The sequence below is a fragment of the Pseudorasbora parva genome, chromosome 2 (assembly GCF_024679245.1).
Source record: "Pseudorasbora parva isolate DD20220531a chromosome 2, ASM2467924v1, whole genome shotgun sequence".
NCBI classification, from domain to species: Eukaryota; Metazoa; Chordata; class Actinopteri; order Cypriniformes; family Gobionidae; genus Pseudorasbora; species Pseudorasbora parva.
Window position 1 is genome coordinate 19230221 of NC_090173.1, and position 16798 is coordinate 19247018.

General features: G+C 37.0%; 1 protein-coding gene across 4 annotated transcripts in view; it reads right to left on the reverse strand.

The window, feature by feature from the left end:
- arhgap17b (Rho GTPase activating protein 17b) overlaps positions 1-16798 on the reverse strand; it is a 48443-nt gene that overhangs the window by 29915 nt on the left and 1730 nt on the right. For all 4 annotated transcript variants that reach the window (XM_067458366.1, XM_067458379.1, XM_067458364.1 and 1 more), the window contains exon 2: positions 7636-7675. In XM_067458366.1, coding sequence (XP_067314467.1) covers positions 7636-7675 — 40 coding nt within the window. The remainder of the gene's footprint in view (positions 1-7635; positions 7676-16798) is intronic.

The window sequence follows — 16798 nt, forward strand, 5'->3', positions numbered from 1 at the left end:
TTTATTATTATAGTGGAGTTCCATACATTTTCCCATATATGATGATTTGCTGCTCAAGAAATATTTCTGATAATCATCAATACTGAAAAAAGCTGCTTACTCATTTTTTAGGATTCAATTAATAGAAAGTAAAAGGATAAATTTCTTCAAAGTTATGCTTTTTTTCAGATATTGTAATGTACTGTAGCTGTTTGTGAACGTAAACGGTTTGCAAAGTTTCACAGATCAAACTGCACAATAAATGGGGTTATTGTCTCTCAAATTAAAGAACTGATTCTGAACTGCCTGAAATGAATCGTCAGCTGTCAAACAAGTCTCAGTTCCTGCTTGCACCCATGTCGTTTTTTTTTATTTATTATTAGCATAATGCCAGCCTATGGTCTTTATTGGCTGCCTGCAAACAACGTTTACGTTGACCCTCAAACCCTGTAGTTGTAGCGGAGACTGGAAGATTTTGGTTTGTGTTGTCAACATGTCGAGAATATGTGGTTAAAAAAAATCCAAATAGGTATATTTGGTATTTTTTGTATGTATTTGATATATTTTTGGTATATTTTGACCACTCAGAGCAGAGTAGACCAATCCCAACAGACTGGTTTTCTGGTTGTTTTTTCGTTGAGTTGTCCATTGATTTATATTTCTGACCTGCAGTCATAAACACAGAGGCTGCAGAGGGGCCTGGACTGGAAAAGCTTTTAAAGTGGACAATATGGTGAAAGAATTAAAGCAACAGTGAAAATGAGAAAATTAGGCAAGAAAAATGTCTGCACTGTGCCTGCAAAGTGTGCACTTTAGCACATACAATCAGACAGATTTTAGAGACCAGCTGGCCGTTTACCTACATATTTCAATATGAGGAAAAACTCTGTCAAATGTATTTTCAGTTCACACCTCCCACCCTCTCTATCTGATCTTGTTATTTTCTTACGCAAACCCTGGCTCTGTGTGCAGAGGTGATGTGTATTTTTATGTATGAGTACAAGTCAGCCACTTTTCAGGTTGATTTCTCAGAAAAAAATAAAAACTGTGCTGCTATTAAAATATCTGAGCATCCCGATCAGCCTGATGCAGCAATGCCAGCTCAACCAATGGCAAAAGTCTGATTGACCAACCATTGAAGTATTCAGGAAACCTGTTCAAAAATACTCCAATCATTTTAACCAACACCTTTAAATTCACCAGGAAATCAAAACAGACAAATTTTGCTTTTTTTATGGACCATTTCACGCCTGACGTGGTCATACTCAATTCTAGTCAGAATATGACTCTGAAACTGCTCCATTGGGCTGTGATTATGAGAGGCGTGTTTCAACCGAATGAGGAAAGACATCAGTTGGATAGACCTACAACCAATCAGAGCAATGAACCGACGTCAACAGAGCTCAACTACACCGTGTTGCCAAGTCCGCGTTTTTTTCTGCGGGTTGTTTTCAATGTCCACGGATTGACGCGACTATTATGTGATATATAGACCCATGAGTGCGCATTTTAGCAGGCAACCTTGCCAAACTAACACACATTTTACCCCTCAAACACCTTTTTTTTTCTTCGGAGAACCCCCCGAGAAGCTATTGTTTAGGGCTAGTAGTTAGCGGGTTTTGTTGTAAAAACTCCTCTATGGATCGAGGCCAGACCGAACTGCCCGACCTAAAAATGTTGTGGGCGGAGCTAAGTTCGGCTGGCATCCAGGCTAGGACATTGCAGTATTTTCAAAATAATGAGTAAGTAAATGAGTGACTGTTTTTACAGTTTTGATTCCTGCTTATTTTATTTTGATCCATAACCACATTGTTTGCTATTTTGATCATTTTGCATAATTGTTCTCAGTTTGTGTAATATATTTTAACTTTTTTTTTTTTATGTTTTTAAATGATTCATGACTGTAAAAATATATTGCAAAAACTAAAAAAAAATCCTTGGTTTTATTACACTGTATTTTGTGCTCTCTTCCATTTTCGTTTTTTTTTTTTTTTTTTTTTTCACAGCTTTGTGCTGTTTGTCTCTTTGATCTTCTTTCCACATTCTGCGCTTGCTTTTCCAAAAGTCGCTGCGGTTTGAGGGTCATGTAAATTAGGGCGGGCTTAAGTGTCACCATTGGTCCACTAGTTCTAGTTCGACAGCTCCTTCTCTAACCAATCAATCGAAGAGGGGAGTTGACGTCATGAATACTGATGCTCACCCGAGGAAGACAACAGTTTAATTTAAAACTTTACAAGGACTTTCAAGCTATCTGAACTATAGACATTCAAATATAAAAAAACAAATTCCCTTTTTTTGAGATACATGAGGAGATGCTTCTCTTTTTAATGTGCACACTTGTTATGATTGCTAATCTTTTTGATCATAATATATGGTATTTGGTGTTAAAAAAAGATGCAAATATGCTAAGGCTTCTGACATCCTGCAGTTTTCATACATTACAATTCTTTGAAAAAATTAAGTAGAAAAATGCCAATGTACCAGTCGGAAGACTTTAGGACTTTGATCCATTACGTTTAAATGCATAATCCTCATATATTTTCTGAATTGTCATTGTTAAACGATCATAGGTAACCTGGTAAGTTAATTCGAAGACTGAATGTGCCGTGATTGGAATTGGCCGCAATAAATTTGACGGGAATTTGATCCCATACGAGTCCCACCATACATTTTTTCTTGTTTTTAGAAGCTGCTTCACAATAGGGAAGAAAAGACTATCAAACCTTCTGTTTAATGCCGACTTAAAGAATAAAAATAGTGTATACTTGTCAGAGTGGGATGTACATATTTGTTTCAAGTTACTTGGGCTAGGAAATTTGTCTGTTTTAGATCTTGAAAAGAATCGAGGTTTGTTTACAGTTTGAGCACAAACCACTCCAGCAGAACTTACAGCTGGAACAGAAAGCTGCCAAACTGGCTGAGTGTTTTCTTGCAGAGACCTTCTCGTTCTCACATGTATACCAGCCGAATCCTCAAAGTGTGCCTGGCAGTCCCTTAAAAATAACTTCAGACAGTCGCAGTGGAACTGAAACTCTCTGTGTGAGATCACTGCTCCTTTCAGCATCTCAGAATCATGCTGGTTCTGTTTGCAACTAACTCATTTCAATAAAAGCTCACCACAAAAGACATTATATTCAGAAGTTTCTTGGCATAGAAAAAAGCAACAACATATGCAACCAGTTAGACCTAGAACCGTTTCATTTGCACACACTGCCTGTGTTGTTTTAGCGCCTGATAGATTAAAGGAAATCATATTATGCTTGCAAACATGGGCACTGAAATTTGTACAGGGCAGTTTGCAACAGTGCATAAGTGTGTGTACAAACTGAGAAACCAACAATGATTTAGTTACACTTTAATTAATTTTAACTTGTGAAACTTTATTGTAATCTCTTCCTTATTAAATATTATAAGCAAACATAAACCAACATTTAATTTAATTTAAAAGTACTTAATTTAATGCATCCTGTTTGAACATTAAAAAATGGAATATTTATGAGAACAACCTAGATAAATTAATAGACTGAACAAAACTATAAACACAAGAACACTTTTGTTTTTGCTCCCATTTTTCTTGAGCTGTACTCAAAGATCTAAGACTTTTACACAAAAGGCCTATTTCTCTCAAATATTGTTCACAAATCTGTCCAAATCTGAGTTAGTGAGAGAGTCTGTGTAGAGTGGCCTTTTATTGTGGCCAGCCTAAGGCATACCTGTCCAATAATCATGTCTATTTAGCATCTTGGTGTGCCACACCTGTGAGGAGGATGGATTATCTCGGCAAAGGAGAAGTGCTCACTAACACAGATATAAGCCCCATTCGTACGGTATTAGTATTATGTAGGGACCTCTGTGATTTAGAAATGACTCCCCCACATCTCAGTTTTGTGTGGCGCATTCGCACGGGATAAGCAAAGCCTGTGATTTTACTCCAATTTACTGACAATTTACTTGTAAATGTTTTTTTTGTTATAGATATAGCTGTATGAAATCATAAACAGTCATATGTATCGATATCGTTTGGATTGTTTTATAGTAATAAAAATAATTTTGTTTAGTTAAAGAACAGACGCCACAATTAAAAACTGATCTGAGCTCAGACCGGTGGCAGGAGTCAGATTTCATTTATCACGAGTGAGAAGCTGACAATACACGACGGAAGATTCAGTTTCAAAGCTAAAATGTAAAAGCGCCCATTTAAGCGAGCTTGTTATTTTACTGTTCTGTTGTTCTGTTTTTCATTAAGAATAGTATTGATATTAATATTAAACACACCATTCAAGCAATTTACTCTCAGATTGGTACTCATTCTAAAGTGAAAGTATAATCCGTGCGGGAATTCATAACGGTGCACATTATGAATGCAGCCTTCATTCTTCATGAAAGATAAAGATAGAAATGCACACAGGAAAGAAAAACCTTGCAAAAATGATATACGATCCGCCTAATCCTGGCCAAAAATTCGTAGATCTTTGAGTTCAGCTCATGAAAAATGGAGACAAAAACAAAAGTGTTGTTTTATTTTTATATATATATATCAAAAAGTCAAGGGTTTTGTTAGATTTTTTCTTTTTTAAGTTTTTAATTTTATGTTTTATTGTAACTGGGGGTTGGTTGTGGGAAAGGAGCATTTCTACTTCTTTTTGTATGTAATGTGTTACTCTGTTCTACCTCAAATATTACAAATATTAAATGGGGAATACTTAATTTAAAAAAAATCAGTGTTTCAACAAATATTAAGCAACACACCTGTTTTTACTGTTGGTAATAATAAGAAATGTTCAAATGATTTGTAAAGGATCATGCGACACTAAACACTGGAGTAATGATGCTGAAAATACAGCTTTGACATCACAGGAATAAATTACATTCATAATTTTGTTTTAAATACATTAAAACTGGTCATGGACTGAGGAAAAGGGAAAACCGGAGAGGAAAAGAGCTGAAGTTCTGATCACCAATCTACAGTTCCAAGCAAAGCAAACGAGACAAACAGGAAGTGATGACTGGGCCACACCGGCCTGTGGCAGCAGCACTCCCCCAGCAGGGGTCGAAGCTCCCACTGAAGCACACTCACACACTATTGAGAGTCACTCAAGACCTAAATGACTTTGACACAGTAGTTTGTCTCATAATTTAAACGACAGTCAAGCTATTCTGCTAAATGAGTAGTCAGCTACACTCAGACTTACTAACGGCCACATTGAAGCGTAAACCCACATATTTAAGGGAACTAACATACATCATAGATGATGTTTAATCAAATATAGATAAGCTCATTTATTTTTTGCAATATGATAGTCTGGGTAAACCCAGCCCGAACTGCCAGCGATTTGATTTTGTCCAGTAACTCACTCTGGAAACCTGTACATACTTATCCTGATTCTGTTACAAATTTGCGGGGACCACTCACAGACCAATCCAACCTGGTGGGCTATTGGCGGGTTTAACACAATGATGGATAGAGAAGCAATGGGTCGTTGGTCTGATTGGTTAAAGGACTATTCAATTGCGTACAGTCATTTGAAATATGCCCGTTGATCACACCTCTTGTGCAGTAGAAAATGCAGAGCAGAGTTTCTTTTTCCTAAAGAAATCTGCTGTGGAGCTCGCTTTAGTGCGGTCTCGGCAAAAGTGCAAATCTAGGGCGCATATCGACCACAAAGGGAGAGCCCATCTGAAAAATGACAAATAGGACACCCTATGGTCTCATGGATAAGTGGCAGCCATTTTAAGTCCACAATGCTTAGTTTAGTTTATTTAAAAGGGACAATGAACAGTCAATGACAGCCACATTAAGAGCTAAATTTGATCTGCAGCCCCTGGGCAGGAGAGACTAAAACACATCATATAACTAACTAAAACATTCATCAGCAATAAGATATACAATCAAATGTGCAGTGAAGCTACGCTAATAAAGTTGGTCGGAAAAAGCAGCTCATTATTGAAAAAAAAAAAGCTATCCTGTTTTGAAACCAGCTACTGAAAATTATAGTACAGTTCGCAGTGTTACTGAATCGCTGGATCTCAACAACTCCAACCACGACCTGTGCAAGCAGCTCTAACAGGGGCCAACATCTGGCAGACCTTCAAAACCCAGAAAACATGCAAACCACGCCGTCTGAGTCATTTCAGGAGGGAGTTTATGGCCCATTATCATGTTCCTTTCCCTCCTGCAAACCCGAGGCGGCGTAAGACGCAGAGCAATCAGGAAGTTAAACTTTGACCCTCGGACAAGGAATGCATGAATGAAGGTGAAGGAGCGGCATATAAAGCTCTGGTGAGAGTCGGTCGAGTCTCAGTGATTTCCCTTCCAGCCCTGTGTATGCACCGCTTCTGCACAGACATGTTTGAACTTGAGATGCTTATTAAACAGTCAGGTAGTGACAGATAAGACTGATTTGTTTTGCTTTTAGAGTGTTTGCTTTGGACGATTATGCCTGTCATGCAGTTTATTGGAATTAAAATGACCCGCATCTACTTACACTATTATAAAGCTGCTATGGCTTGGTGTTTGTCAAGCTATTTTAGGCTATCCTTTGTTCATAACAGTCGCGCATACTCGTGTAAACACAGCCCTTGTGACGTTTGAAATGCTGTCTAAATAAGATCAATTAGTCTCAGACAGTCAGTTGCTTTTCTGCTCTCCGCAAGATGCCAGAAAAAAAGGAGTGGGGAGGGGTGTGAAAGACGAGAGATTGTGGGAAAGAAGATGACGAATGTAAAGGACCAAAGTTCAACTCAGATACTTTTACTATAACTGAAAGCAAAAGACAGAGACGCCAGGAAGGCCAACATTAACACTGGATAAGAGCTAATGTCATAGAGCACAGATATGTCTTAATAATCATTTATAAATGTTCAATACTGATTTAATATGAATACATACAGAATGTATGTAACGGGATAATGTACAGTCAGTTGGTCTATATCGCAAAATATGCTCTTTTCACTCCAAAAGCCTTTGTTTTGCCATAAATGAGTGGCTGCACATTATCCTGCTTATTGTACGACTACTCACCAAATAAACATTAAAATATTGATACTTGATTTGAGATTATATGCGAGACAAAACGTCTCTGGAGTGATATGAGACATTAAATGCCGCGTGCTTCAGACAATGGTTAATTATATCCTGAATGTGACAATTGACCAATCAGAATTAAGTATTCAAGAGAGCTGTGAAATTAAACACGATACTCAAATTATTCATTTCTGAAGTAATGCTTGGTGCCTAAACATAGCAAAAGTAAAAAATGAGTCACTTTCAGGATTATTATCATTAACTAAACCTATTAAAAACTTTTTTTTCAATTGAAATAAAGTAAAATACAGATAGTAGATGAAAAATTTAAAGATAAATTAAAATAATACTAATTGTATATAACTAAAGATTATTAGATTATTATTTTTAAAGGAAATAACCAAAAAAAGTGATATAAAAAATAAAATAAAACTAAATTCAAGCAAAACCAAATTGACTAAAAATGTTATTGGAATTCAAATGAAAACTGATAATGTGAAAATAGAAGCTAATTAAAAATAGTAATAAAAAAAACTTTAATTAAAACACAAATAATGGTAACATCACACTGGAATGCGGGATGATTTGTGCAGCCATGGTTGTGATAAAGTCATGAGGGAGAAAATAGTCACCGTGAGGAGGTCGTCACTCAGTACTTCTGTCTTCTCTGCTCTGTGGACAGAAAAAGGAAAAAGTGTTTGGTTATACGGACAGACTACATAATGAGCAAAGCTTCATGTGCTTTCTGACGTTCACCAGCTTGACTGTGAAAGCAGGTTAGGCCAGTATCACCATAAAAAGATGCCAAATAAAAAAACACATTCGTGCAAGAACAAGGCTTGAAGCCTTTATTCCACAAGCAAAACATATTAAATAATTCTTAACCTCATCCACTCAAAGCCTTCATTGCAGTTCAATACTCTAGTGTAAATTAAAAACCTTTTATTTTGCAACTATGTCAACAAATTGTTGCATTTGGCACACTTCACAAGAAAAAAGATCCACTTCCTGCCTTCTGCATTCCACATTGTTTGTTATGGCAACACCAGTAAAGGGGGCGGGGCTGCTGATGCTTTACACACACCCTTGTCAGCAAAAGAGGGCGGGGCTTCATAAATAATGAGTTGAGAATCCCTTTGGCCAGAGACCATAAAACTATCACAAATTATGCCACGTGGACATTACACAGTCTGGACGTTCACATGGTATGGTCTGAGATACTTTTAACATTTCCATCTATTAATATAAATTTATGTATAACAGTTATGTGTGTTATTTTGACTACACAGAAGAAGAAAAAAAGTCTTTTACACTGAAAAAAAGTCTTAGTTTAAAACAAGGACGATAACTATAACGATAACAGAAAATAAATAGTTCTTTAAATTATTCTAAATATAAAAGAATAACAGAGATTGCAACTGTAATAATAACAAATCACTTCCAGAATGATTTTTGTCCAGCTGATGAACAATAAAAAAACATTGATAGCCAATCACAATTCATCCTGCTTTTAAGAGCTTGATCATTTAAAGCGGCAGGTGACAAAACTGCAGCATGTGCTTATAATAAACAGAACTATATTTAACAAAGCCCAACCCCTGAAAAACAACCCCACACCATAATCTCCCCTTCACCAAACTTTACACTTAGCAAAATGCAGTCAGGCAAGTACCGTTCACCTGGAAAACGCCAAATCCAGTCTCGTCTATCGGATTGCCAGAGAAGCGTGATTGGTCACTCCAGAGAACACGTCTCTACTGCTCTAGAGTCCAGTGGCGTTGTGCTTTACACTACTGCTTCCGATGCTTTGCATTGCACTTAATGATGTAAGGCTTGGATGAGTTGCCCGGACATGATCGCAAAGTGAGTGTTTCAACTTTTCAAATTAATTTCTATGAAGGTTAAGCTTCCAAAGAAATGAATCCGCGCTGTGAATGTATGCTGCGCCTACTCTTACCTCAGCTCTAGTGATCGTAATCTGACTCCTGCAGCGTTTGTGCCGTGACTCTCGCTCGGCTCACTCACATTATATCGAACAGACACGTTCAGTTTTTAATTGTAGTGTCTGTTCTCTAACTGAACGGATTTTATGAAAATTAACGCGGTGGGAAAGTGATCCAGTACCGGTGGCCTCATAGGGCAGCGAAGCGTTCTGGGAGTTGTTGTCTTTCATCCCCATGAGACAAAAATACGTCTTGTCTCAGTCTAGAAGGCACCACAATCAAAAATAATTTAACATTTCTACTACATTAATGACTTAAATAAATACAAAGCTCAATGCTAAATCAATGAAGTAACCCTTTGAGTTAAACTGAATGAAAACGGGAAATGTTGCCTTGTCACCTAGCTGAAATAAAATCTTTTTGTAATATTTGATTTTATTTCAATTAATATTTATTTGATTCCAAGTAACAAAAGTTATGTTTTAGTTTCAGTATAATAATAACTATTTATTTAAAAAAAATAATACTACAAATAATGCCCTTCAAAAACTAGGGGCAGATGGTAACTGCTGAGCTATATTTTATTTATATATATATATAAATAAAAAGGAAGAAAATTCAAACCACAATCTTTTTTTTTATAGAATAGATTTTTAACACCTCACAACCAGCACAACTGCTATTTATGTCTACAATGTTCATGTGATGTCACCAACTGACACAGATGATCTATCAGGGTAAAAGGACCTTTTTCAAGGGCAACATGTGATTCTTTTGGTTCAGTAGCTCAATATTAAATGTCACAGACATCATTTTATTCCTAAAATAGAGAAACAATCCACATTCAGTACAGAAAACTTATAAAAAAATCCACAAAACTGGTCATGTAACAAGAGAAAATTTCCCTACGATCCCGTTACACAGGCTGAGAATGACCTCACATTATGCGGGAGGGAATTTTTAGATTTCCATCAATACTGAATTAGCATTGATCTTGTGTTCAGCCAATGCATATCGGGTTGAGTATCAACCTCCAGAAATACCACAGCTGACATTTCACACACATTCAGAGTTGAAAATACAGCATACAGTAACCCAACTAACATATAAAGATCTATGAAGAGCTAAGCTTTAGCCCATCAAAACCCGTTCTTGATCTTAGAATTCTGGAAATATCTCTAATCTGATTCAGAGTACAATACAAAGTGTATCATATAATGAGTAATGTGTAATATTGAAGCAGAATCTGATTGGTGGTCGCCTTACATAACACAACATCTGATCAAGACCTTTGCAGCTTTTGAGCCTACAAAATAAGAGGTTTAGTTAGCAATAGGATTTAATTGAAAAGATTAAAGACTCTGTTAGTTGGTATTTTGTTACCCAACAAAACTGCAAACCGCTTGTCCTAGAATCCAACTCCAGCTCTCAGAGTTGACACTCCCAGCTAACAAAATATATTCTACAGGGATGTTTATACGACATCGTTTTCAACTAAAAACTGAAAACTTTTTATGTGTTTTGGCCGTTCATTTACACAATGATGCCGTTTTGAGGGCCTGACAAATGCAAACTTTTGAAAACAGGTTTCAAAAGAGCAACTTTTTTAAAAACAATACCATTATAGTCTCCGTGTAAACTACAAAAACGAATACGGAAACTAAAAAATATGAAAACAAAAACGGTGCATTTATGCATTTTAGCCGTTCATTTACACGATGATGCCGTTTATGGGGCCTGAAAAACGCAGCCTTCAAAAAAAAAAGATTTTCAAAAGAGCACCTTTTTGAAAACAACACCGTTATCGTCTCAGCGTAAACTAAAAAAAAACAAGAATTTGTGAAAACCAAATGGTGACCTGCGCACGGCGCACTTAGGGCATGTCCGGATACACTTTTGCTAGTTTAACGACAGGAAAAGTGTTGCATGGTCCAAAAGGGTTGTCTCGATTCTCGAGTCATGGCTGTGTTTTGGGCATAACATCCAACAAACCAATCAGAGTCTCATCTCCCATTCCCTTTACAAGCCAGCTGCGCTTGCACCATTTTCGCTATTTACATGGCGAAAAAACTGAACACTTCTCCATCTTTTTATTTTTAATATTTAAAAATGTTTGTGTGCTGCTTAGCGTCCCTGTGTGTGTAATAAGCAGAGTGTACGCAATTTTACTAACACAACCATTAAATAACACTAAAAATACTGCACTATTGACTTTAGACCAGGTTTTTGTTGGTCACTGACACTCGTTTTCAGTCCCTCAAAACAACAACAACAAAGCACCTGAACACACCTAGTTTTCAGACCAGCACACCCCTGGGTGCACGTGCATTTGCTTTTTAAACAACGCGGCAAAGGAGGTGAAAATGATAACTGCGTCGGGCAGAAACTAGCAAAAAAGTCCTTTGCATCTGGTCTGGCGCCACGTTGCATGTTCATTGTATAGGTGCATAGGGTTTCTTTATGGTGACATCACCACCTACTGGCCGGACATGAATAATACAGCATTTTTCGTCTTTTTCGTGGATCCATGTGAACGGGGATCATAGCATTGTCGTCTACTCTGTACACAAAAATCTCAAAAGGAAAACTTTTCCGTTTTTAGTGGGGTCTTTTCAAAAAATAATTTAAAATAAATATTTTCAAGCTGCATGTGGAAATGACATGCAGAGCAAAGTTGATTCTGCACTCAATCTAATTCATTGGATCTACTTGATGTTTTTTAAAATGTTGTGGATTTAAGTAGCAAATGAGAATCACTAAAATGATTGCATATAATAGAACAGAAGAATATGTAAAAGTATGGTATTTTGGGTAAACAGCGCCCCTGCTGTTGGGGCGAAAGGCACAATATCTAACATGTTAAACAGCTGGCTGACTTTTCCATTTGTTGACATGACATGGTTAGATTCAGATGATATAATAAGTTGAGTGTCCACTTTAGAGATAAGCACCTTATTTACAATAAAACCATCATATTTAAAAAATATTATATTAATGATATCATATAATAAAATACCATTTATTGGTACTACTATAAATCTATATTTAATTATAATGAGATCTATTTCAATGCTTTCAGAATTGTTACTTTCAAAAACAGTTTTGTTTCTATATTTTTTAAATATATTTCTATATTCAAATATTTGAATGACATTAGATTTATTGAACAAAAAATACATTATTTATAAATAAACAGAAAATAGTACAAACTTTGATCAAGTGATTGACATGATTAAAAACATATTATTTTGGCTATATTTTGTATCAATATTTTGAGCCTTTTGTCCCATGCTAGTTTTACCCCGTGTGTGGAGTAAAAGGCCCGCCTCGCCACAAACGAAACCACTTTTATGATTTATTTTCACACAAAATCTGTTGCTCCATCAAATGTTCATTGTTGTCGTGTAAACGTACACCAAGAATGATCTGTGTTCATTTATGAAAACATTATTTCTGAATGGGAATGATACTTTTAAAAGTTCTCTGAACATTAAAAAAAAGAAAATGTTAGAGGAGAGTTCAACTAAAATGCTAAGTATAGATAATGTTTTTGTGTTAACATTTTGACAACATTATTAAAGACTAGAAAACTTTGAATAAATGTTCTATTGCGTTACTGAAAGAATAAACTTTGAGAAAACCTTACCAGAAAATCTTTCTGAGAATGTTCCCTGTTAGCTGGGCTGTTGTTAGACTAAGATCAATGACATATAATAAAGCTTTAGACAGAGTGACTCTTGCCATGATTTGCATTTGACCAGCTCTTTGAACATCTGTTTTTGGTTTCAGGAAAAGAAGGGAATTCAATGTTCATCAGCATGGTTAAAAAGCATAAGTATCCTGCATTTAAATGGACATTTGATAGAGCCCTGCTCCAACATTTTGTGTGGTTCTATGCTAAAATCATTTAAACAATGACATCCAGAAATACAAAAAAAAAATCAAGAAATTACCCATTTGTAGAAATAAGCCACGGATGGTCAGCAGGGTACAATGTTTTGGATGCAATTGTGTATTTTCTGCATTTCTGATTTGCATCAGATACATGCTGAGCTAGATTTGTACATTTTCTAAGTTACGCACCAAAGTTTAAAACCTTTTTTAACACAAGTATATCTCTAAAGGCGCAGGATATCTCCTACAATATCAATGACTAAAAGTTATCACAGTAAAATAAAAATGAGCAACTTTATTTATCACAGAAGACAGAGCAACTCCATTGCATTTGAATTATTGTAAAATCTCTGACAGTGTATCCTTAGTAGCAGAGGCTAAACTAACTGGAGCCGTAACCTAACCGACTGTATCAAAACGTGGCGTCTCTCTGGCCTGGAAAGCCGCCATGAAAGCTGGCCCGACTATTATACCTCCGACTCTAGATTACCCGGCTCTGCATTCTGCATCAGACGCTCTGATAGACTGTGACAAGCGAGTGATGAATCTACCAGCTGCCTGGGATGTTTAACTCTGAGATGAAGAGTGAATCTAAATAAAGGCATTGTAAAAACAACGTCTTGGCAAAAACAATATGCAAATGTCAATGTTTACGCAAAAAAAAAAAAAAAAGGCTCAATGTGAACATAATGTAAAGCATCTAAGATATTTTGACCTAACTTAACCCTTTCACCCTTGTACGAGTAAATATGCAAGAGAAGACAACTTATGACTGTCATCCTCTGACAGGCCCTTGAAAAATCTCTGCAGGGAAACCAGTTGAGCCAACTCAGAGTTCCTCTTTCTGTTTCTGACCGAGTTTGCTCCTTGAGAACTGCAGCGATCAACTGAATGCTTCTGTATGCAGCAAAAAGTCAAGCAAAAGTAAGCAACTACATAGCAACTTTGGCATGTATCGATACCGAAATATGAAACCCAGGCTCATTGGAAATACGTGACTCTGCCTACATTTTTTGCAACACCCTAATTATGTACCTCCAGGTACGTTTACCAGCAATTTTTGGGTGAAACGTCCACCGGGGGCGCTAAGTGGTAATATTTTTTCTCCATACCCAGACTGATCTCATGAAATGGCGTATATATGACACGACAATTCGTATGCCATTTTGGCGTGCTATCAAGACGCAAAATCGTTTTTTAGTGTGTTTATCAACGCCGTTTCATTCTACCCCCCTACACTGCCCCTATCCCTTAACCTACCCATCACACACACACACACACAGCCCCAGAACCTTACTTACCCATCACAAGAAAAATTCTGCATTTTTACATTTTCACAAAAATAATTTAGTATGTTTATAAATCCATTTACCTTGTGGACACACACACATATTCAGACACATTTTGAACGCGTAACTCAAACTCTTCCCTAAACCTACCCATTTGTGTATTATAAAAAAACAGGATACAACAGGCAGATACGACTGCATACATAATTTATTCAGAAAGTACAAATATCCCAAGTGTTCCGAGGCCAAACGATTGATTTGTGTGAAGAAAATCCCCAAAATCGATCAGTAACGTCGAGTCCATCTGCCAAAGATTAATAATACATTTCAAATATTCCAGCCGGAAGAAACGTCACGTCAGCTGGCTTTGACAGTATTGGCTGTCGTGTGTCTCGTGACCAATTGCGTCATTACGTCAGCTTTGATTGTAAAATGCCATTGGCTCTCGTGTGTCTCGTGACCGATCGCGTCATTTAAACTTGTGTGTATCATTTGAATCAGAAATATGAATGAACGAGTGCGTGTGTGTTCTGTTGGCAAAGGAGCGCGATCATAATTTCAACAACTAAAACATCAAGATCAACTCTGTTCTTCACATGAAGATATCGTATGACTTCAGAAGACTTGGAATGCAACATGAGTTAATACTTTTATACATTTTTTTGGTCAGTTTTTGCAATAAATACATGTGACTGTACATTTATTTTCCTGTTACTGTTATGTGTTTTATATTGTTGAGAGTTGGTAGGTTTAGGGTAGGAGTGGAGTTAGTTACTCCAAAATATAAAATTAGGCTATAAATATTGATTCTGTGAGATCAGTCATGATATCATGTTGCGCATCTGGAATGGAGAAAAAAATAGTACTACTTAGCACCTCCGGTGGACGTTTTACCCCAAAAGTGCAGGTAAACGTACCTGGAGGTACATAATTCGGGTGTTGCAAAAATGTAGGCAGAGTGACGTATTTCCAATGAGCCTGGGTTGGAAATATACCTTTTCTGTAGTATTGATACACCGGTACCAATTGCACGTTTTGACTCTCTCTTCTCTCTAACAGCGAATTGACACACACCTGCCTGCTTTCATTCACTTGTCTCATTATCGCTTAGTTGTAGTGCGCAAAATTTTACTCTTTACAGCAGGTTTCGTGCTCAAACCAAAAGCGCGCGTAACAATGATCTATAATCAGAAAGCCGCCTCTCAAACAGCTTGTGTTACAAGTACCAACCTGACTTTTTCGTGGCTTATTGCGCTTAAATGGACAAATACAGACAAAATTATGTCAAGATGGCCATCTTGGCGAGTATTCGTAAACATTCGGTTTGGCAATGTAAATGGTAAACGCACGCTGTGTAACCATGTATTGGATCGGTGCAGCTCTTAAAGGGACAGCAGCCTAATAATCCTGCTGCGGTCTGTCATGTTAATCAGAGAACATTTTTTTGTAATTGTTTTGTAAATTTAGTTCAAATCATGTGCTGTGTGTAAACTTTTGCAGCAAAATTACCCAAATTCTCCAGCCTGACGTCGTCATATATTCAGACCGTATTCTCAAAACCAAGTATGTGAACGTCAGACTTCAAACACAACCCTGCCTCTTTTGGTTTAGCTACAATTAAAAAACCCTAACCCTTTTCTTTTAATGTCAGTTTTAAATGATTATAGAAATAAATGAAACTTCACTCTGCCCTCAGCCAAAACTAATAGGCAGGAAACAAATGATAGATTCATGAGACCAAAGATCCCCTAGTTAGATCTACACAAGATGAATTATATCTGATGTTAAACCACTGCAGAGACATCAGAGCCAGCCGCAGACGTCAGAAGAACTAGCAGAGGAAAGGCTGCTCTCGACGGGGTAACTGAGCACTAGCGCCCGCTGAATGTCTAGATCTAAAAAAAACAGCAGATCAAAAGTTTAAATAGGCGCTCTCTTTATAAATAAATTACAGATTTGACCTTTAAACAACTACATTCTCGCCTGAAAAAGTTGTGACACATTGCGTGACACAATCGTGAAACAGTATTGTTACATTACGTGGGTTTTCTCGTCCACTTCTAATGCTTGCTGATCGGTCCATTCAGGGGTGCGAGATGCATTCTGGGATACCGGTCTGTCTGAAGTCCACACAAGTCTCCTCTCTATGCATACTCAATAAAAGGGGAGGATCATGGACACATCCATGGATCTGAACTGTACTTGACTAGATGTGAATTTTAAATAGGAACAGTACTTGACCAGTGACTGATAACGATTCACAAGTACAGACAAGAACGCATATTGAGAAACGGCTTCAGATTGTAGTCAGATTATGAGTCTGGCGCTGCTCCATTGGGCTGTGATTATGGGGGCGTGTTTTAACCAAACCAGGAAGGAAAATGCCTCTGCACTCAACTGGATAGACCAACAACCAATCAGAGCAACGGAGTAAGTGACGTATGTTGAGCGATGCATAGTTGTCAACAGAGCTCAACTGCACGCTGGAAGTAGTAGTAGAAGAAGATGAAGAATGTGTGTGTACACAATCGTTGCTGGTGTTGTAAAAATAATTTAAGGATACACAGAGTACTTATTAACATGTTCATCATTTCTGAGAGCAATAGTAAAGGTGAATGCATATACAAACAAGTTCTCCGTTTAGTAAATTATTTCAACCAAAGCCCTCT